Source organism: Corvus brachyrhynchos, unplaced genomic scaffold (assembly GCF_000691975.1).
Source record: "Corvus brachyrhynchos isolate BGI_N302 unplaced genomic scaffold, ASM69197v1 scaffold97, whole genome shotgun sequence".
Classification (NCBI taxonomy): Eukaryota; Metazoa; Chordata; class Aves; order Passeriformes; family Corvidae; genus Corvus; species Corvus brachyrhynchos.
The window spans coordinates 4,756,706-4,774,056 of record NW_008239758.1 but is presented as its reverse complement, the minus strand read 5'-3'; the positions used below and the strand labels follow the sequence as shown (position 1 = coordinate 4,774,056).

The 17,351-nt window shown below is 40.5% G+C and overlaps 1 protein-coding gene across 1 annotated transcript in view; it reads left to right on the top strand.

Moving 5' to 3' along the window:
* Window positions 1-377: 377 nt before the first annotated feature.
* Window positions 378-17,351, top strand: part of ARNT2 (aryl hydrocarbon receptor nuclear translocator 2) — an 84,405-nt gene continuing 67,431 nt past the window's right edge. Inside the window, exons 1-3 of the mRNA XM_008640073.2 lie at window positions 378-517; window positions 6,448-6,559; window positions 12,209-12,256. Coding sequence (XP_008638295.1) covers window positions 6,450-6,559; window positions 12,209-12,256 — 158 coding nt within the window. The 5' untranslated portion in view covers window positions 378-517; window positions 6,448-6,449. The remainder of the gene's footprint in view (window positions 518-6,447; window positions 6,560-12,208; window positions 12,257-17,351) is intronic.

Here is a 17,351-nt window from a genome sequence, read left to right as displayed (position 1 = left end):
TGAGCAGCTCAATCACATCATCTCCACCCCCCCTTCAAGTGTGCTTAACATTCACCTGTGATGCAGACAGAGGGTAAAGCTCTGATTTTCATTTTAAAAAAGAGAACGTTTCTCTAGTAACTGCTCACCATATGCCCTAATTTATCTTCAGGATTACGGGTGGAGACACCCCAAAGCACAGGGCATTGTGGTGGAGGGGAAAGTTTTTAGTTAATTAGGATTTTTATATTATTCCTGTCTTAGTAGCTCTTTCCAGAACCTAAATGGTTAAAGTAGAAAATGTTAGTAATTTTGCTGCAAATAAATTGATCAGTATGCAAGACGGTTGTCACCGGCTGAATCATGGTCCACAGTTAAGGTAAACAGATCTGTGATGACATTTTCTGAGCAGAATACCAATGCTGCTACATTTCTTCCCAGAGGTTTCTGACTCTTCTTATATGCGGATAAAATTTCTCTCCAAGAAGGTTTTGTTTGCAGGAAAGAAATAGCATCTTTGTAAGAGTCTTCCTTAAAGGTGGGATTTCTTATATTTTGTGGTTTCTTTGTAATCGTAATTCTGTCGAGAGCATGGAAAGGAATGTTTTTGCTTTTCTGCATATCCTCTCTGTACAGTAGATGTTTTTGATGTGGAGTCTATTTAAAGTGTCTGGCAAAGGAATGCAAGTAAAACAGTATTAACAGAGTTATCAGGAACAATGAAAATGTGGGGTTTTTATATTGAGAGTGAGCTCTGTTTTATCATCTCCGTAGTTAACACGTAAAAGCAATGACTAAATATACAGCTAGATTTTTAGCATTAGTGTTTCTGTGAAATATTTTTGACTACATGATGGCTTTGTATTTTTGTTGGCATATCTAAAGTAAGAGCTATGATATATTCTTAAATGTCTCTGCACTAGGCAGAAAATCCCCCTTGCAACTGATTGCAATCAAAACCATTTAACTGAGATGCATCTAACTCCCGTATGACTTCAGGGTAATGAAAAATACAGTTTCTAAAGAAGTTTTTGAAATCTGCTTTCTTAGAATATTTAAAAGAACATTTTGAAATCACTGTGTACGATGCTGTTGATGGGATTGGGCATGTTCATAATTCTGTGTTTAGCCTTAGATTCACATTTACTTGGAAGTGATTGACATCTCAATCGTTCTATGGATTAGTGGCTGGAAATCTGTCACATTTGTATTGATAAAAGTAGAATTTCCTCTCGTTTAGTCAAATGCTGGTATCTGACTTTAATCCTGTTTATTACAGTAGATGCTGAAGGATAAAAGAGCCCTGTGGAGAGCATGCTCAGTGGTACCTGACATGGAATAGCAAACCTGGAATTGATCCTTACAGTTAATGTCAGGGATTCAAAGTCTCTGGGAGTTGGCAAAAACATTTCTCCGGTAGACTTTGGGTTTTTAACCTGGCCCTGTCTGTGTCTGCTGTATTTAGGTGAGGGGAATATAGCTCGAGTGGCTGAAAATAGTGTAGTTAACAGGACTTTTTGTCAGAAAGTCTTGTCATGCACAGCATCTGGTTGTATTTCAAAGCTTCCCAGCAGGATGCATGGATGTGGTTTGTGGAGAGGAGCAGAGCAGGGGCCACCATCTCCAGAGCTGTGTGATGCTCCCTGTGAGGATACCTGGCCCAAGAGCTGCCCTTCTCTGGGGGGTACCTCAGCAAGTCCCAAATTTGTGTCAGAAACAAGATAGAGCTGCATTTCAGGCAGCAGATCTGGGGTGGGGCTCGGGATTTAAAGTTTGGGCTTAAGAGCTGTGGTTTAATAATTCCCTGCCATAAAAGAGAAGTCCAGGTTCATCCTGGCATGCTGCACTTTTTAGTAATTTTGCCATGATCTGGGTTCTCATGCAGTTTCATGGTATCCTTGTGCAGCATTTAGCTTGCTCTTTGTGCTTTGCTTTGTGAAGCAGCTATATCTTTTGCAGATCTATGTAACAGCTTGAGATGAACGTCGATTTTTGGGGCATAAATCCCTCTATTTTATCCCACTATTGTCAATGTATGTTTGCAGATTGTCTTTTATTTCAGAAACATCAGTGAATATTTTGGGGTTGACCTACATGTGGCACTGAAGTAAAGTGTAATGTCCAAACTTGGAACGTTCAGCAATGAAATTAAGTCTGGGCAGAAATGGAGGGACTAATTCTGCTTTTACATTGAGCACTAACATGGTTCTGGGTTAGTGTAGCTCCTCAGGGATCCCCAAGATGAACATAAATGTTAGTGGCAGGATCTGGCCTGCTTGCAGACATGACAGTGATAAGACAGGAGCTGTTAAGTGTTGTCCAGCTGGACGAATGTTCACTAAAGATTGCAAGTCTTGTGCTGGGTTTTGTTCTAATAACATTTCTGTGTTCTTTGGCAGATCTCTAGGAACTTTGTAACCTCCAGATGAAATACTGCATGCAATTTTTCAGCAAAAAAAAAAGAATTTCTATTTGACACTGAGGAACACCTTTTAAAGATTTTAAAGAAATTTGTTCAGAACGTTGCCTTGATGGTTACAGATGATTTTCATGAATGTTCAGCCTGACCTTGTTTTACTTCCTGAGAATTATACCCTTATGTTGGTGTTTTAATTTTGGGTAAAGTAAGCAACACTAGTTTTATTTTCATTGGCAGAAGGGAAGTCCTCTCTTTGAACATTCAATCTCAGAAAGAGCACAGCTTGTTTCGCAACACTTGTTGCTGCTGAAACACTTCTGTGAACATCAGTGTTAACATGTATCTTGGATGTGGGTTTAGTTCTGCATTTTTCATGCCTGAAAACATGATCTTTATGATTGTTGACCCAGCATGTCTTTTTTTTTTTTTTTTTTTTTTTTTTTTTTAAATATATCTGTAACCAATTTGACCCTGCAGGTCTGTGCTTCCATATGATTTTATGCTCCAACGGAGTAACTGGGACTGCCCTAAATTTATGTAACTATACAGAATTGTGGGCTGCTCTCAAGACTTTTCATGTTATTTTTTTTCTTTTGGTCTGTATCTGATGTATGCTGCTTTTTGTTCTGTTTATGCTAATAGGCTCCCTGGAATGCCTCTCTAGCACAGTATTTCTATCTGAGACTCCAGTTTATGAGTGTTGTTTTTCTTCTTTCTCTTGTTTTCTTTCCAGAGCACACACAGACAGGTAACTTCACAGATGCTTAGTCAGAGAAGCAGCTGATTGTTCCATCAGATTTTGCTTTTGGCTTCTCACCAGGCATATTTTATAGATGTAAAAATATCATCAAGATCTGCTTCTTTTTTTGATATTCTCATGAATGAGTAGAGAGGAACATAATTTGGGAAGCAGTTCAGTTCCATTCCTTCGTCTTTCCAGATGTTCTTGCGGCCTTCAGCTCGTGTGAGTTAAGTCTTTACAGCCACAATCTATTGCTTACATTTCTGCACAGCCATACAACTTGGATAGGGCTCCTGACACCCAGCTGGCTGCAGCTGAGCACTGAGGTCACTTTGTCATCTCTGAAGTCCTCCTGTAGTGCTCTGGTGTCACTGTTGGCCCACCCAGGATAGTGTGTGAGGAGCTCTGCTGCTGCCCTGGCTGGGGTGGGTCAGCTTCAGGGTGTTCGTGCTCCATGGTGCTGTTGCCCTTGGAGTTGTTTCCTTTGCTGTGTGGCCTCAAAGAGACCAAAGCCTCTTGGTTTCTCCATCTGCAGATCTCGTATTTCTGTAGTGTGAGGAGAGAGAGCCTGGAAAGCTGATTGCTTTTCTCAGCAGTGTTTGTCCACCCTTGAGCACCTCACGAGAGCTGCAATAGCTCACAGAATGGTGGTGTCCCTGGCATGGGAAGCTCTGAAATGGAAGGGTAAATTGGGTGTCTTACACACTGATCTGAGTGCAGGTCTGTCACAACTTCACCACACTGCTGCATAATGGAAAGTCTTGTGATTGGAAGGGCCTGAACCTTTCCTCCCTCTTAGATGAGCTTTCATGTGGATGAGTGTCGGTGCATCCCCTGATTAAATTTTGTTTTCTTCTTGTGCTCATAGCTTGGAAATGGAAATTTTTGAAGACCCCCTTTTAGAGCAGTCAGCACAATGAGCTTGATTTCATTCTCCCAGGACTGTGAAGACGTATCTGAAGGCTGATTTGTCTAAGAAGTCCCTTTCTGTATTGCACTGTTTTGGATGTGCCATTCTATAGAATCCAGATATCTACACAGTAATTCTTTAGCTTATACCCTGTTAGACAGATGATTTGTTTGTTGTAAAATGCCTCTGGTTTGGCCATTCCTTTAACCCTTTTTTTTTCCCCCTTCTAAAAAATACACAGTACACAGTTCTGTTTGTCTGTTTGTCCTTCCTGCTTGAATCTTGCCTAGCTGCCCTTGCTTCTTATATCTGCATACAATGAAGGCTGAATGTAAGTGCAGAAAAACAACTCCTTCTGCCTGTCCACAACCACCTAAATTGGACAATGATCAAAGCTATCTGTCTGGGTCTCCCTGACTTGTCAGTGGTGAGAGCAAGGGCCCTACAGAAAGAGGTTTGCTCAGTCTGTTTTGGATGTACCTCTAAGCATGGAATGCATAAAGGAGGGCAAGGGGGCTTTGTTTCCTTTTTTTGGTAAAGTTACCTTAAATAATTAGCTTTGGCTCTTGGACTTGTAAGAGTAGATGAATCCATCCCTTGGCCTTCATCATCTTTGGTTTAGATTGAGGAAAATGAGGTTACAAGAGTTTCTCGTCACAGTATCAAATATGGTGTTGTTCTTACTCTTAAAATACAGTTTTGTATTACAGTAACTACTTTAAAAAAATCTGATCTCCTTGATGATCTATACTGAAGTGTGTTTCTGAGTGACAGGGACACTTTGCAGATAGATTTATTGTGGTTTTTACCATCTGCTTTAATAAATGAGTGAGCAGAGCATTTCAAAATGACCTTCGGTTCTACCCATGAGAGATGAGTTTGAATGTTCTGAGTGAATTATGGGCATTAGACAGCTAAGGGTACTTATTCTGGAAATAGTGATTTACCAGTTGTTTGCATGCTGATGCTTTTATTTGTCTGGAGATATGCTAATGTGCATTAATGCTGTGTTTCCACACACAGCTGCAGCTTTAGCCACTGCGGAACTTTCTGTGGTGTGGGGGCATAGGCAGAGGTCCCATTTTTTGGCCTTGCAGACTTGTGCTCTGCTGCTTTTTAGTTGAAAAGGAGTTAATAAAACTAAATGTACTGGAAGAAATTCGTGAAATCAGTGAACAGATAAAATGTTATTATTTGAAATACATAATGTTGCATAATGGATGTATGTAAAGTGTGGCAGAAATGGAAGTGCTCTCCAGACATAGTGAAAGAGCATGGATTCCTGTTTCCATAATTGAAGTTATTTCATACTTATCTGTTGGGGAAAAAATAGCAAGATTTTTAAAACAGATTTGCTTTCCATTAGTAATTATATTTAGCTGTAGCTCCAGACACCTTGCCAATATTTTTTTAAAAAAAAGTTGGAAGGAAGATGCATTTTCTTTCAAGATAATTAAATGTTTTGACTGTAGATTTTGCCTCCGGAGTGAATAAAGTATATGTGCATTAGAAAAAAGTTTTAATTGCTCATATAGTTTGTGAGAGTTACACAGAGGAAAAATATTCTTAGTCCCATGTTTAATAATGGGATAGAAGAAAAGGGTATAAATATGTTATATTCCACTTTTCTTTTTTGAAGTGTAATGAACTGTTATTAACAGACTTCAGAAGTACTTGCCATTAGCAGTCTGAAAACTGTTTCATAAGGTGAGCTTTTGCAGTCCTCACATCAGAGTTTTGAGGTTTGAGGATCTCATTAACCTGTGTCTATACCTCGAGCCCTGGCAAAGGGATGAATATCAGCCTGGATTTTGGGCTCAGTTCTGTTCTGCAAGACACCACACAGAAATGCAGGAAGCCTTTGAGCTCTTCTAAGTTCAGTCTGGCCCTCTGAAGGCCTCCAGAATATAAATAGTAAAAACCAGTATCACCTGATCATTCATCTCTGCTCTCAACTCTTGGCCTATCTGGCAAACTGAGTTCTTGAACTTTTATTTTTCTTGGTGCCCTGGTACCATGATCCGCAGCTTCATTTGCCTTGGGAATTCAGCTCTGCGTTTCTGTATAGGGCACTTTAACTTGTAGAAAGTTGTTTGCCTTCATCTGACAAGCCCCTTTGAGACCTAAAATGAGAACCATTAGGTCAGTGGAATTACAGAGGTACCTACCTGCAATTCTCTCTGTCTCCCAGGCACTGTAATGGCTGTTGACCCAACTCGGCTTCTTGTAAAGGATCTGTGAATCTGCGGGGCTTTACTTTTCCTTAGAAATAAAAAGGAAAGCTTTCTCTGTTTGTTTTGGGAAGGGCCTGTCTCTAATGTTATCAGCAGAGGTTTCTCCTTGAAGGTAGTGGATTAAAGGCTTTCCCCCACCTCTTCCCCTGCCTCTGCCTTACAGAAATGGCATCAGATATTCCTGGCTCGGTGGCCTTGCCAGTGGCTCCAATGGCGAGTGGACAAGTGAGGATGGCAGGATCCATGCCCTCCAGGGGAGGAAAGCGTCGCTCTGGGTAAGCTGTCTCTATTTTTTTTTTTTTTCTTCTTTTCAGGTCCAAAACTGGAAATTACTTGTGTTGTAAAACTCCAAATGTACCTGTATATATGTGTATGTTTATTATGTAATGTTTTATTTATATAAACTGCATTATGATATTAGTCACTGATGTATTGTTTTTCTCTTCAATGCATCTGTTCTTTCTGCAAGATGAAACTTGCTGATCAGTGTATGGCTTGTTGTTTTGCTTGTTTCAAAAGACTTTCAGGTTTGGCAAAGCATCCAGAAAGGAGTTTGGATCCTGTGGCTGTTGTAGATACAATGAATGCATATTGCCTACATCTGTTTAACCTCACACTGATTTATCATGTGAATAAGGTAGCAAGACTGCACATGCAGACTTGATCAACTTCCTCTGAGGGTTACACTTGGAATCTCTTAAAGATAGGCCTGTTAGTTAAAGATGTTTTCTTAGTAGTTCCAGGTACAGAAATAACATGAGCACTCACTCTTCAGAGCTTGTGGACTACGATATTCTAGGTCTCACTGGAAGTGCAGCACGATGTTCTTCTGGGAGAAGGGCCTGAATCAAAATCAGCCCTTACACAAGCCTGAGAGCTCTGCTAAAGAAGAAAATTTGTTTTACCTAGCTTCAGAGGTTGATGTGGTGTAGGGGTAGTTTCCCACACCAGATTGCTCTGTGGCAACTCGTAGTAGTTCTCTGTGTTAGAAGAACAGTGTAGCAAGAGCTTGGGAAGAGCAGAAAACTACTCTCTAGTGTTGACAACCACCCTGTTTTTGTCAAAGGTTGATCACAAATAATAATGGTTTTTGGGTGATGCTTTCTTAGAGATACCTGATCTGAGAGTGTCTTCGAAAGAGATTGATTAGTCTTATATTTAGCCCTAAATAAGACAGTGGTAGGGCTTAACAGGATCGACAGTGTGAGTAAAACCTTCACTGGCGAACACCTAAGGAGGATATTATTCCTTTCAAGAGCTGCTCTGGGAGTTGTTCAGCAAGGTACGTTGCCAGTTCTCGGTGTCTGCTCCAGTGTCAGTGCTGGAGTCTCAATCTCGGAGTGAATTAACAAGGGAGAAGGCTGACCTTGGAACGTGGAGCTAAGTTGGTGTGACTGAACACTCCGGGTGGTTGTGTGAGGGGTGTTCCTTTGGACAGAACAGTTTGAATATCTCCCCCCACTAAGTGCCCTTCTTATGCTGAGCTAACTGTATGAAATTGGTTTGAGAAACTCCTAAAATCTGTCTTTGACAGGCATCACATTTTTATTTTCAAGCTGCTCAGTGGGAAAACCTTTTTAAACTTGAGCTCAAAAGAAAAGACAAAGCATTAACATCTTTTCATTGCTACCTAACACAGATAAGGTTTTGTACTTGAGTTGCAGGATATTTGATCTCTTTTTTGATCATAAACCATGTCAGCTCTGAATATCAGTTCGCAATTTACTGTTGCCAAGGGTTGATGCTGCTGACTGTGAAATATTCTGATTATATTAAATACTGACTTGATATTAATTGAAATGCTTTAACTCTTGCATTTAAAATATTGTCATCTATTTGTGAGAAGGTGAGGGGAGGGTGGGAGGAACATAAAATCAAATTATTTTAAATGTACTTAACATGTAAATTCAGTGAGTAAATTAGTACAGATTCCATTTTATACCCAGACCATGGTATTTCATCTGTGCAGCATAGCTCTGAACTAATAGCCCTTCTCCAAGCCTGAGCTGAGAGTGCTTCTTTTTTTTTTTTATGTTCAGTGTGTGTGTATTCAGACCTTGAGGGAAAGAATGCCTGCTGTGTCTAATTCCTCTGAGCTTCTCTTTGAACAAAGTTGCAGCTAACACTCGATCCTTTCATTGCTGGTGATACATCTTCGTACACCTCAATCCTTGGGCATTTTAGAAGTGAATGTTTTGTGTCAAACATAAAGGAGCGGAGCTTGCGTACAGAGCCAGCTTTCCCAGTTTTGGTTATCTCTGAAAATTGTTTCTTTTCTCATAATTGCTGAGGCAAGCTGGCAGAATAATTGCTGTGTGGACTTGAATGTAGATCAGTTTAAACTCATTGGCTATCCAGAAGGTGTTTCTGCCGTGTCGGCACTTGGCTTCATTGACAGCTTGGAAAAATATTTTTCCTTTCTATAAATTATACCAACTACTTCAAAGAAAAAAGTGACAGCATAAGATAATGCACTGCAGTGGTCAATGACTAGCTTAGATTAATGCACTCTCACTTCTTTATTTAATGTGTTTTTAATTTAGGCTTTGCTGTATTAGAGGATAAGGGGCTCTTTCACCTTCCTGGGCTGTCTGTTCTTGGGCAGGGAGGGTTGGGGGTTTTTTGATGAGTTGGTTTCAGTTGCATTGGTTTCGTTTTGGTTCACTGTGTAGTCTTGCCTTTTCTCTGAACCAGAGAAAACATCTGGGGAAAAGAGACCTCATCCCATCATTCTACCCCCCAATATTGTGCTGAATAAAAGGCTGTAATACAGATCCCCATCTGCTTCTCAGCTGCATTTGCTCCTGACCATTCCTGCCTGCCCCCTTCCTACACTGTGTAATCACGGCAAGCATCTTTTGACATTTCTTGGGAATTTTACATACTAATTTTGTTGCAGTGTTGAAATCCTCTTGCATGTCAATCTTTTTGCAGGTCCGTCTTGTTGGAGGAGTTCTGGTTTTGGTTTGTTGAGGTTTTTTATGGAAATGTGTGTAATTGAGAATAATTAAATTTTAAAAAATACTTTTATCGCTGTATTTATGGTAGCCCCGCATCTTCTAAGGAAAATATATTTTAATAAGTACCTCATGCATCAGGCCTTTTTGCGATTGATGTGAACAGTATGAAAGAGGAAAACAAGATTTATGCTGTCTCTTCAAAACAAAAGAGCATAGTGCAGCTCTTTTTTAAAGCCTCTTTTTAATGGGAATTTTAAATGAAGATAAAAGATAGTCTTTCTGAATCTTCTGAAATGATGTCATTTGTCTTCCTGGAGGCTGCTTCTACTGTTTTGCTAATGTGCAGTATATTCTATCTAAACAGAAGATCTTATCTGTCAGGGTATGAGGAGGTTGATGGAATATTATTTTTATGTGTTCTGCTGTGTTCTGCTAAAGGTTACAACTGATTCACTGTCTTTGCCTCGCTGTAAAGCAGACACGGTGGATCAGACAGGACATTGGAATCAATGACTTTATACCTGAAGGGTTTTTTTTAAATGTTTCAAAGGGTTTTCTCATTTTGCACAGTGAAATTAGGAAATGTGTTTATTAACAAAGATGGGACAGAGATGCATTTGCTGTTGCATTTTTAAAAAGTATTGATATTTTTAATGGAATTTATGTTCAATTTTCATGTGGAATAAAGGGGTTTGGGTAGTTTGACGCAGCAAAGCTGTTTTTTAAAGACTTAGTCTGGTGCAGACTGATGTTATACCGTATGCATTCAGGTTCTGCTCTGATGAGCCCACAGTTAATGTGGGAGGTGTTACCTGTGGATATTAACCCATCAAGGATCTCCTAAAGTGAGAAGCTGATATCCAACCATCTAAATAGATAGGTGTGTTAGTCCCCCTTACTCCTTCAGAGGTGGGGATACAGTGCAGGCAGCAGGATCAAGCCTTAAACGGTTACCATCTTCTCTAATTCTCTGCATTGTATTGCAGTAATAATGAACTAGATTAAATGCAGTACAGCTAATACTTGATTTTGGGGAAAATCCATCCCTTAGCACTCAGCTGGAGTATTTGGCTGGAAGCAAAGTAAATCATAGAACCATATCCACCAAGGCATGAGATCTCAGTGTACTGGAGAAGGAAAGGAGTTACAAAATTAATCTGTCCCAGATTAAACCAGTGTCTCATAAAATCCCTGAAGAAAAGGCTTTCCCCCACAGGTGTATAATTTTTTCTGCAGCCCTTTCCCCCCTGTTTGAAACTGGGTTTCTCTCAGTTGTGTTTCAGTTGCCAGTGAAACCAAGTAAGGATGTGATGCTTTTGTGAGTGCCCTCCACTTGTAAACCAACAGCTCTCCTGTAACACTGACTTTCACATTTTCAGTGCAGGTAGAAACTTTGCAGTTAAAATAACTGGGAAGTTTGTTCTGGAATGTCACCTGCAGGCACATTATTACATGTGAGGAGGAAGCAGGTAGGTGAGAGGAGACCCTGGGCCGGACCATGGTGTGTAAATGTTAAATTCCTGGGAGTGCTGCATGTGCTGCAGGTCAGGGGGGATCCAGGCTGCTGGTGCCAGCACTGAAGGCTGCATTTGGGGTGCCAGCAGCAGCAGGGTCCTGTCTTAGCTGCAGCCCTGTGGCAGAGGTGGGGGCACTGGCCACTGGGGGCCGGTGGTGTTCTGCACAAGGCAGCTGAGGGGTCACGGACCTTGGAACCGGATTTGGTGGTAATGAGGTGAGCAAAGACGTAATTGGTAGTGAAAATGGTGATTGCATCAAAGTTAAGCAAGTTAAATACACAGCTTTTCTTAGAGCTCTTTTGGGAAAATGGTCTTCTCTTTGCTTCCTCCAGAAATGAATAATCACTGTTGCCATCTGGAAAATATTATTGTAACTTTTCTAATGCCATGTCCAGTTCCTGTGCTGACTTGCTGCCCTCATCCCAATTGTACAGAGGTTGCTGTGACTCAGACACATCCTTTATGGGCCAGTCTGTCTTGGTTGTCAGAATTTAGGAAGGAAGGGCATGCCTGACTGGCACTCGTACTTCTCTGTGCTGTTGTAGTTTCAGAGAGTGTTTTGGCATCTTTGTTCCTGTGCTCTGGACATACAAATCTGAATTTGTAATTGGCAGGACTTCTTTTAATACTGAGATAAATGTTATTGTCACTTTGAAGGGGTTTTGCCTTTAACAGGACTTATACCTGTTAATATGAACAGTGCTGGAGACATGGAATCTGCAGTTGTAGGAAGTTTTATTACACTGAAAGGTTAGAAAGCTTAGAGTGTTGAAAAAATCTGAGAAAGTGTTTGCAAAACAAAACTATGATTTCCTGTCTACACAAATTAAAAGTGATTGATCAAGGTCTGTATATCATACTAATGTATTTTTTTATTAAAATAAATACACTAACACAATAACTGTATATGATAGTTTTATATCAGCCTGATTGTCTACTTAAATGGCAGAGTTACAGCCTTGTAATTTGGGATATGTATATTTATCCACCTCTTTTTAGAGGTATAAAAATGTCTAAAATGCTTTGTAAATTATACTGTCGTATGACTTTGTAGTGATAATATCTATGAGAATGAGACAATAACACTGCCTAATATAGGAATCTAATTTAGATGTCTAAATTAAGGAGATAATCTTCCTGGTCTGTCTGTGTAAGGCGTGAAGAAAGAGGTTCCTGCTTTTTGTGGCTCCCTGGAGGAGCCAAACTGGCAGGCTGGGATTTGGCCCAAGGAAGGACTCCTCTCTTCCACTGCCTAGAGAAGGTCTGGGACATAAATCAGCTAATGAGCTGCTCCTCGGACTGGAGAGTGTGAGCAAGACTGGATTCCTCAGTCGTTAACACCTCTAGTCAAAGCACAAATCCAGCAATATTGAGAACAGCTGGCTTGAATGTTCATGCCACCATTGCCAACGACTTGATTGCTGATTTGGAAATCTTGCTTTTACAGAATGGACTTTGATGATGAAGATGGGGAGGGGCCCAGCAAATTTTCAAGGTGAGCATGTACAAAGAGTTGGCCAAATCACTGACTTCTTTCAGTGGGGAAAGACAGCTGTCTCATTACTGATGTTTTAAAAGCAATATAAATAGGAGTGAAGAACTTGCCAACATCTTGACCCAAGTACTAGTTACTCTTTTTATCAGCTTCCTCTGAAAATTAGGCATTCTGGCAGAAATGTGCCTGATGTAGTTATTGGCTTATAAAGCTGACAGTGTGTGTGTGTCACAGTTTCACTCTGCAGCTATATCAAATGAGAAAATTTGTGATTTTTAGCTTATTATTTCAACTGCTGTAGATGAACTTTGGTTATTTGACGTTGCTGAAGTTGTCTTTCGGCCACTGAAAATGAAATTTCATTTCTAAGTTTTTTCAGATGTTAATTGCTTGTTAAGACAATTTGACAGATCCTAGAGGTGGATTGTTTTTTTAAAGTTAATGAGCTTTACATTATGTACCGTTAAGTGTAACCGAATAGTAAAAATTGACAAAAAAATGTTAATTCACACGGAATATTCAAAGCTAGAAATAAACAGTAAAGCCTCATTGCCATTTTTTCACTTTTCCTTTTTTTTTTTCTGGTCACACTGTTTGCATTTTTTCATTAGAAACCAAGCAGCTGCAGTGAGGGGTGTAGGTACTTTGAAGCCTGTGGGTAACTGCTGATTATCCACGTTGTAATTGCAGCTCTGTAGCAGCAGCCCTGTTGAAACACAGCTGTCACTGTAGGGTTTATTAACAAGGTTATCCCAGTCAGTCCGAAGGAGAAGTGTGCTGAAGATACACTGTGACACCATATCATAATTTACTGGACAATACCAACAGCACTCCTGTTTGGTTGATGTCATTTCCAGAAAGGCTATTCCAGTCTCTGGTGTTAAAACTGGTGATTTGAGGGCTTAGTCCTAGTATTTGCTAGAAGACACATGTTATGGGAACAAGATTTGTGAGGAATGGGACCTGATTTGTGCCTGCACAAGCAGCAGGGTTTCTGGGCACATGGGGACACGTGCATTGGTCCTTCCCCATTCTGGTTTTGGCCTTTCAAACTTTGGTGGTGTGTTGAGCCAATAATTCCATTGCTTTTAATGGAGAGGTGTGCTGTGCTATGCTTAGATACAGCTGATTTTAGGTGTCAGATCAAAATCTGATATTTACGTTGTAAATGTTGTATAGACCCGAGATTGTTCTGTTTTTAGAGAGTACAGAAAACCCATGCAGAGACACCCAGAGCTATGTTCAGACATCCTCTTCGAGTTATTCCCTTCTCCACATTGCTCCCATGACTTATTCCTAGCTTGTTTCGGTCAAAATTATTTGATTAATAATAATAATTCGGTCAAATTTATCAAAGAACTGCTGTTTAAATATTGAAGCTAACCCAGCTGGCTTTGACTGGAGTGCCTGAAGGAGCATGTGTGCAGAGCTCAGCTGGGAGACTGGAAGGGAAAAACCAGTAGTTGCAGGCAATAACATCTTCAGCCCAGTCAAGCAGAGATGGATGAGGAGAGAAGCTCCAGGCTCATGGGAGTGCAGGAGCAGTGGTGTTAGCTCAGTGCTCCACAGGAGGTAACACGCTCTGCTTCCCAGGGCTTCCAGCTCAGCTCAGGTATCCCTGCATGGCACCTCATCCTCACACGGAGCCTGTGCATGTGCTTCCCCTGTAATGTGCCCATTCCTTATTGAATTGGTCTTTTTGCTGAAAATTACTCGGATTCAGCCTGTTCTCTGGGCAGAGTTAAGGGGAATAAAGTGGTGTTGTCACTTGAATGTTTTGAGGGTGCTGGTGTTAAAACATAACTTAAAGAAACACAGCTCAAGACTCGTTCAAGCTTTGTCTTCAGTGTTTGAGTGAGGAACTTGCATAGGTGGATTACTTAAGATTAGTTTTAATTTGTTTCAGACAGAAATAAAGAAAAAGTTCACTATTGATTTGTTAGAAGAGGAAAAACATGCTTGTTTAGGCTGTACTACTTTTTTAGCTAATACCTGGGACCTTCATAGGCTGTCTGTTGCAATAAATTACATCATTTTGGAAAGGTGTGAGTCTAATACAACATCTCATTTAACTGTTCTTGAGCACTTACACTCTTCACTTCTAGAAAAGCCATTACCTTATTTTTGTGTTTTCCAAAACGTACATTTTGTGTTTTGGAACTAGCAGTTTGATTTCAAACAAATGAGTCGTCCTCAAAATCTAATTTCAAATGATTAGTGTGTTTTTTAGGAAAGAGAAAGAGGAGCAGCATGTAATTTTTTACTGAAATGTCACATTGCTGCCTGTCTTTGGGACAATGCTTCAGAAACAGTGAAGCTTTAGTCCCACAGGACAAAAATGCCATTGGTTTGGATTTCTTCCATGAAGGTGCTGCTCAAACACCACACATACCTGGCTGGGCATCCAGCTTCTGTTGAGTTGTGTAGGAATGAGATACCTGTTTACTTCTAGGGAATTAAGCCAGTTTAAATTTCACTTCTATTTACCCAGCATTTTCACCTGCCTGCCTGCCTCTTGCCAGCCTCCACAGCAGTCAGTACAGTGTCTGTACCTACAGAACTTTTTCCTGAAGGCTCCCTTACATAAGGCATCACCCTTCAGCCGTGTCTCTGCCCTCCTGTGTTATCTGTAGACCATCAGTGCCCTCTGCTGAATGGAGGGAGCTGTGGTTGCAAGCTGGAACAGATACAGCCCGTTCACTTCCAGCGCAGCAATGAATATTTCATGGGCTGCTGTGGATTAAAGCTCACTGGTGTTTTCTGTACTGGTGCTGCTTGTTAAGTTTCCCAAGAAATCAGTGTATGTCAAAGTGTTTGCTTAAATCCACTGAAATGTGTCTTCTATTTTTTTAAATATACAAATGAAGCTTCTGAATTGGCATGGCTTGGAAGTATCATCAGACTCTGTGTTGTTTTCTTTGCTGTATCATTCTCATTCCCTCGTTTTTCTTGCTGCTCTTTGTAACTGTTTGCAGTTGTGAATTTTTTTGCTTTCTGCTGTGTGTTGGCTATCATGCAATGCATAACCCTTGTTGATTGATGTACTATCTTTTGTTTCTAGGTATGATGGTGATCAAATCACTGGTGATAAGGAAAAGTTTGCAAGGTAGGCGTGTCCTGTAGAGCTCTGCTGCTGAGAGAAAAGAGGGGGATGTTCGTGTCCAAAAAATCTCAGTACGTGTGCCTTAGCTTAGAGAGATGGTTATTTTGCTGTAGGTGGGATGATCAAAGTATTGCTAACACAGAAGGGACAGGTAGGAAAAAGGGAAGTCAAACATAGTTTGCCCCCATTTTTCTTTTATATGATGCTGTTCATACTAATCTTTTGGCTGTTCCAAAACTGCTTGAAATCAGAATTACAAACCCTCAGTGGTTTTGGATCAGCTTACCAGTATCCCAAAATTTTATGTCCCTCTGTAATTTCCATATAAATTAATTTCCGTATATAAAAAAAAAATTTAGAAATGACAGAGTTAGGACATTGTTCTGTTCAAGTTTATGAATGCCAGGATTCCTAGGACACACACTTTGGAAGAGGAGCACAGCCCCTCTTTTTCTTTTAAGGATTTAAATTTGAACTAGTTTCAGGAAACTTCTGGGGTGTTGTCTGCTTGAACATTTTCACAGCCAGTAGATTAACATGCTATTACTTCCTAGCTTTTAAAATCATAAATGAAATGGACTGTTGGGCTACTCTTTTTCTCTCAGGAAGTTTTACAGTCTGTTTGCTCTCTATAATGGTTGTTTTCAATGTCCAGAAGTACGAAAATACTTGAGTGGTAGACAATGTAATATGTACTTATAAGTGTAAAATGTATGTTGAATATGTCTGTTCTTTGTCTCTCTTTTTTTCTTAATCACCGCTTCTGTGAGAATGCTGAACTTAGAGCAAGCTTTCATCATGTAAAAACACTTTTTTCTTCCCCATGTCCATCTTTATTTGCGTGTCCCAGCTGACTTGTGCACACGTGTGCTCTGTGTACACGTGCACTGTCACACCAGCTGTTCTGTGTGGTGTGTGTATGATCCAACGCCCACAGGCCCTGTTCCCTCCTACATCTGTGCAGACCCCCACACAAGGGCTGTTCCTCAGCCAGGTGAAATGAAAGGTTCACTATTACAGAGCCATAGACAGTGACCTCAGGCAAGGCTTGGCTGTAATTTACTGAGCAGCCATGGGCTGTCACAGCTGGATTTTCTGCTTACCACACAGTAATAACAACTCTGCATGTGGCCCTAACAAGTGGTATTTCTGCAGACAGTGCCTCATGCATGTAACACCTGTATGTGCAGGGGCAGGATACCCAAAGCAGGGCAAGCCGTGCATTCCTTCGTTTCAGGAAGCAGCATACAATTCTTTCCTGCATTTTAAGAAAAGGCTTCATGCCTAAAAGTGTCCCAAAAGTGTGCCAAGCCCTGCTTTTGCTTTCATGGTCAGTCTTCATAGCAGTCAGCTCCAAAGAATGTTGCAGTTTCTTTTAATGTTGTGTTATCACATCAGTCAATGCTGGTGGACTCTCCAAGTGATCACCTCTCACATCTTGTTGGATCAGCCAGCGATCCCACAAGACAATGCCATGCCCAGCTCATTGAAATCAGTGGAAGATGCTGCTTTGACAACTGAAGCATCATCTACCTGTCGTGTACTTGTATTTAGCTGCCACCTGACAGGTACAGTATGAGAAGAATAAGTGCTGGGCACTGAAGCATTCTAGGTCCATTTGGGCCATTTCAAATGTATATATTGGTGTGATTCCTTAATGCCAGTCAAGCAATGGTGATGTCCAGAATGGGAAAACTGAACTCTGAGATCTTTGTTTCTGAAAGGTTTTGGTGGGTGTCCATTTTGGGATTTCTCAAATTTGACTCACCACCTCAGTCATATGATTCCTCTAAAGGATGACAACATTGCAGCCCAGCCCAACTTGGGGCAGCATCAAGTACTGTCATTGTTGCTTCCCTGCTGTGCTAAATTGTCCCTGAACATAAATTCCAGTCTATGTCTGATGAGCCAGATGTTTACTTGCTGTCTTTTGTACTCATTTTATTTACTTATTGGGATTTTTTTTTTTTTTTGGTATGTACTGTTATCCCA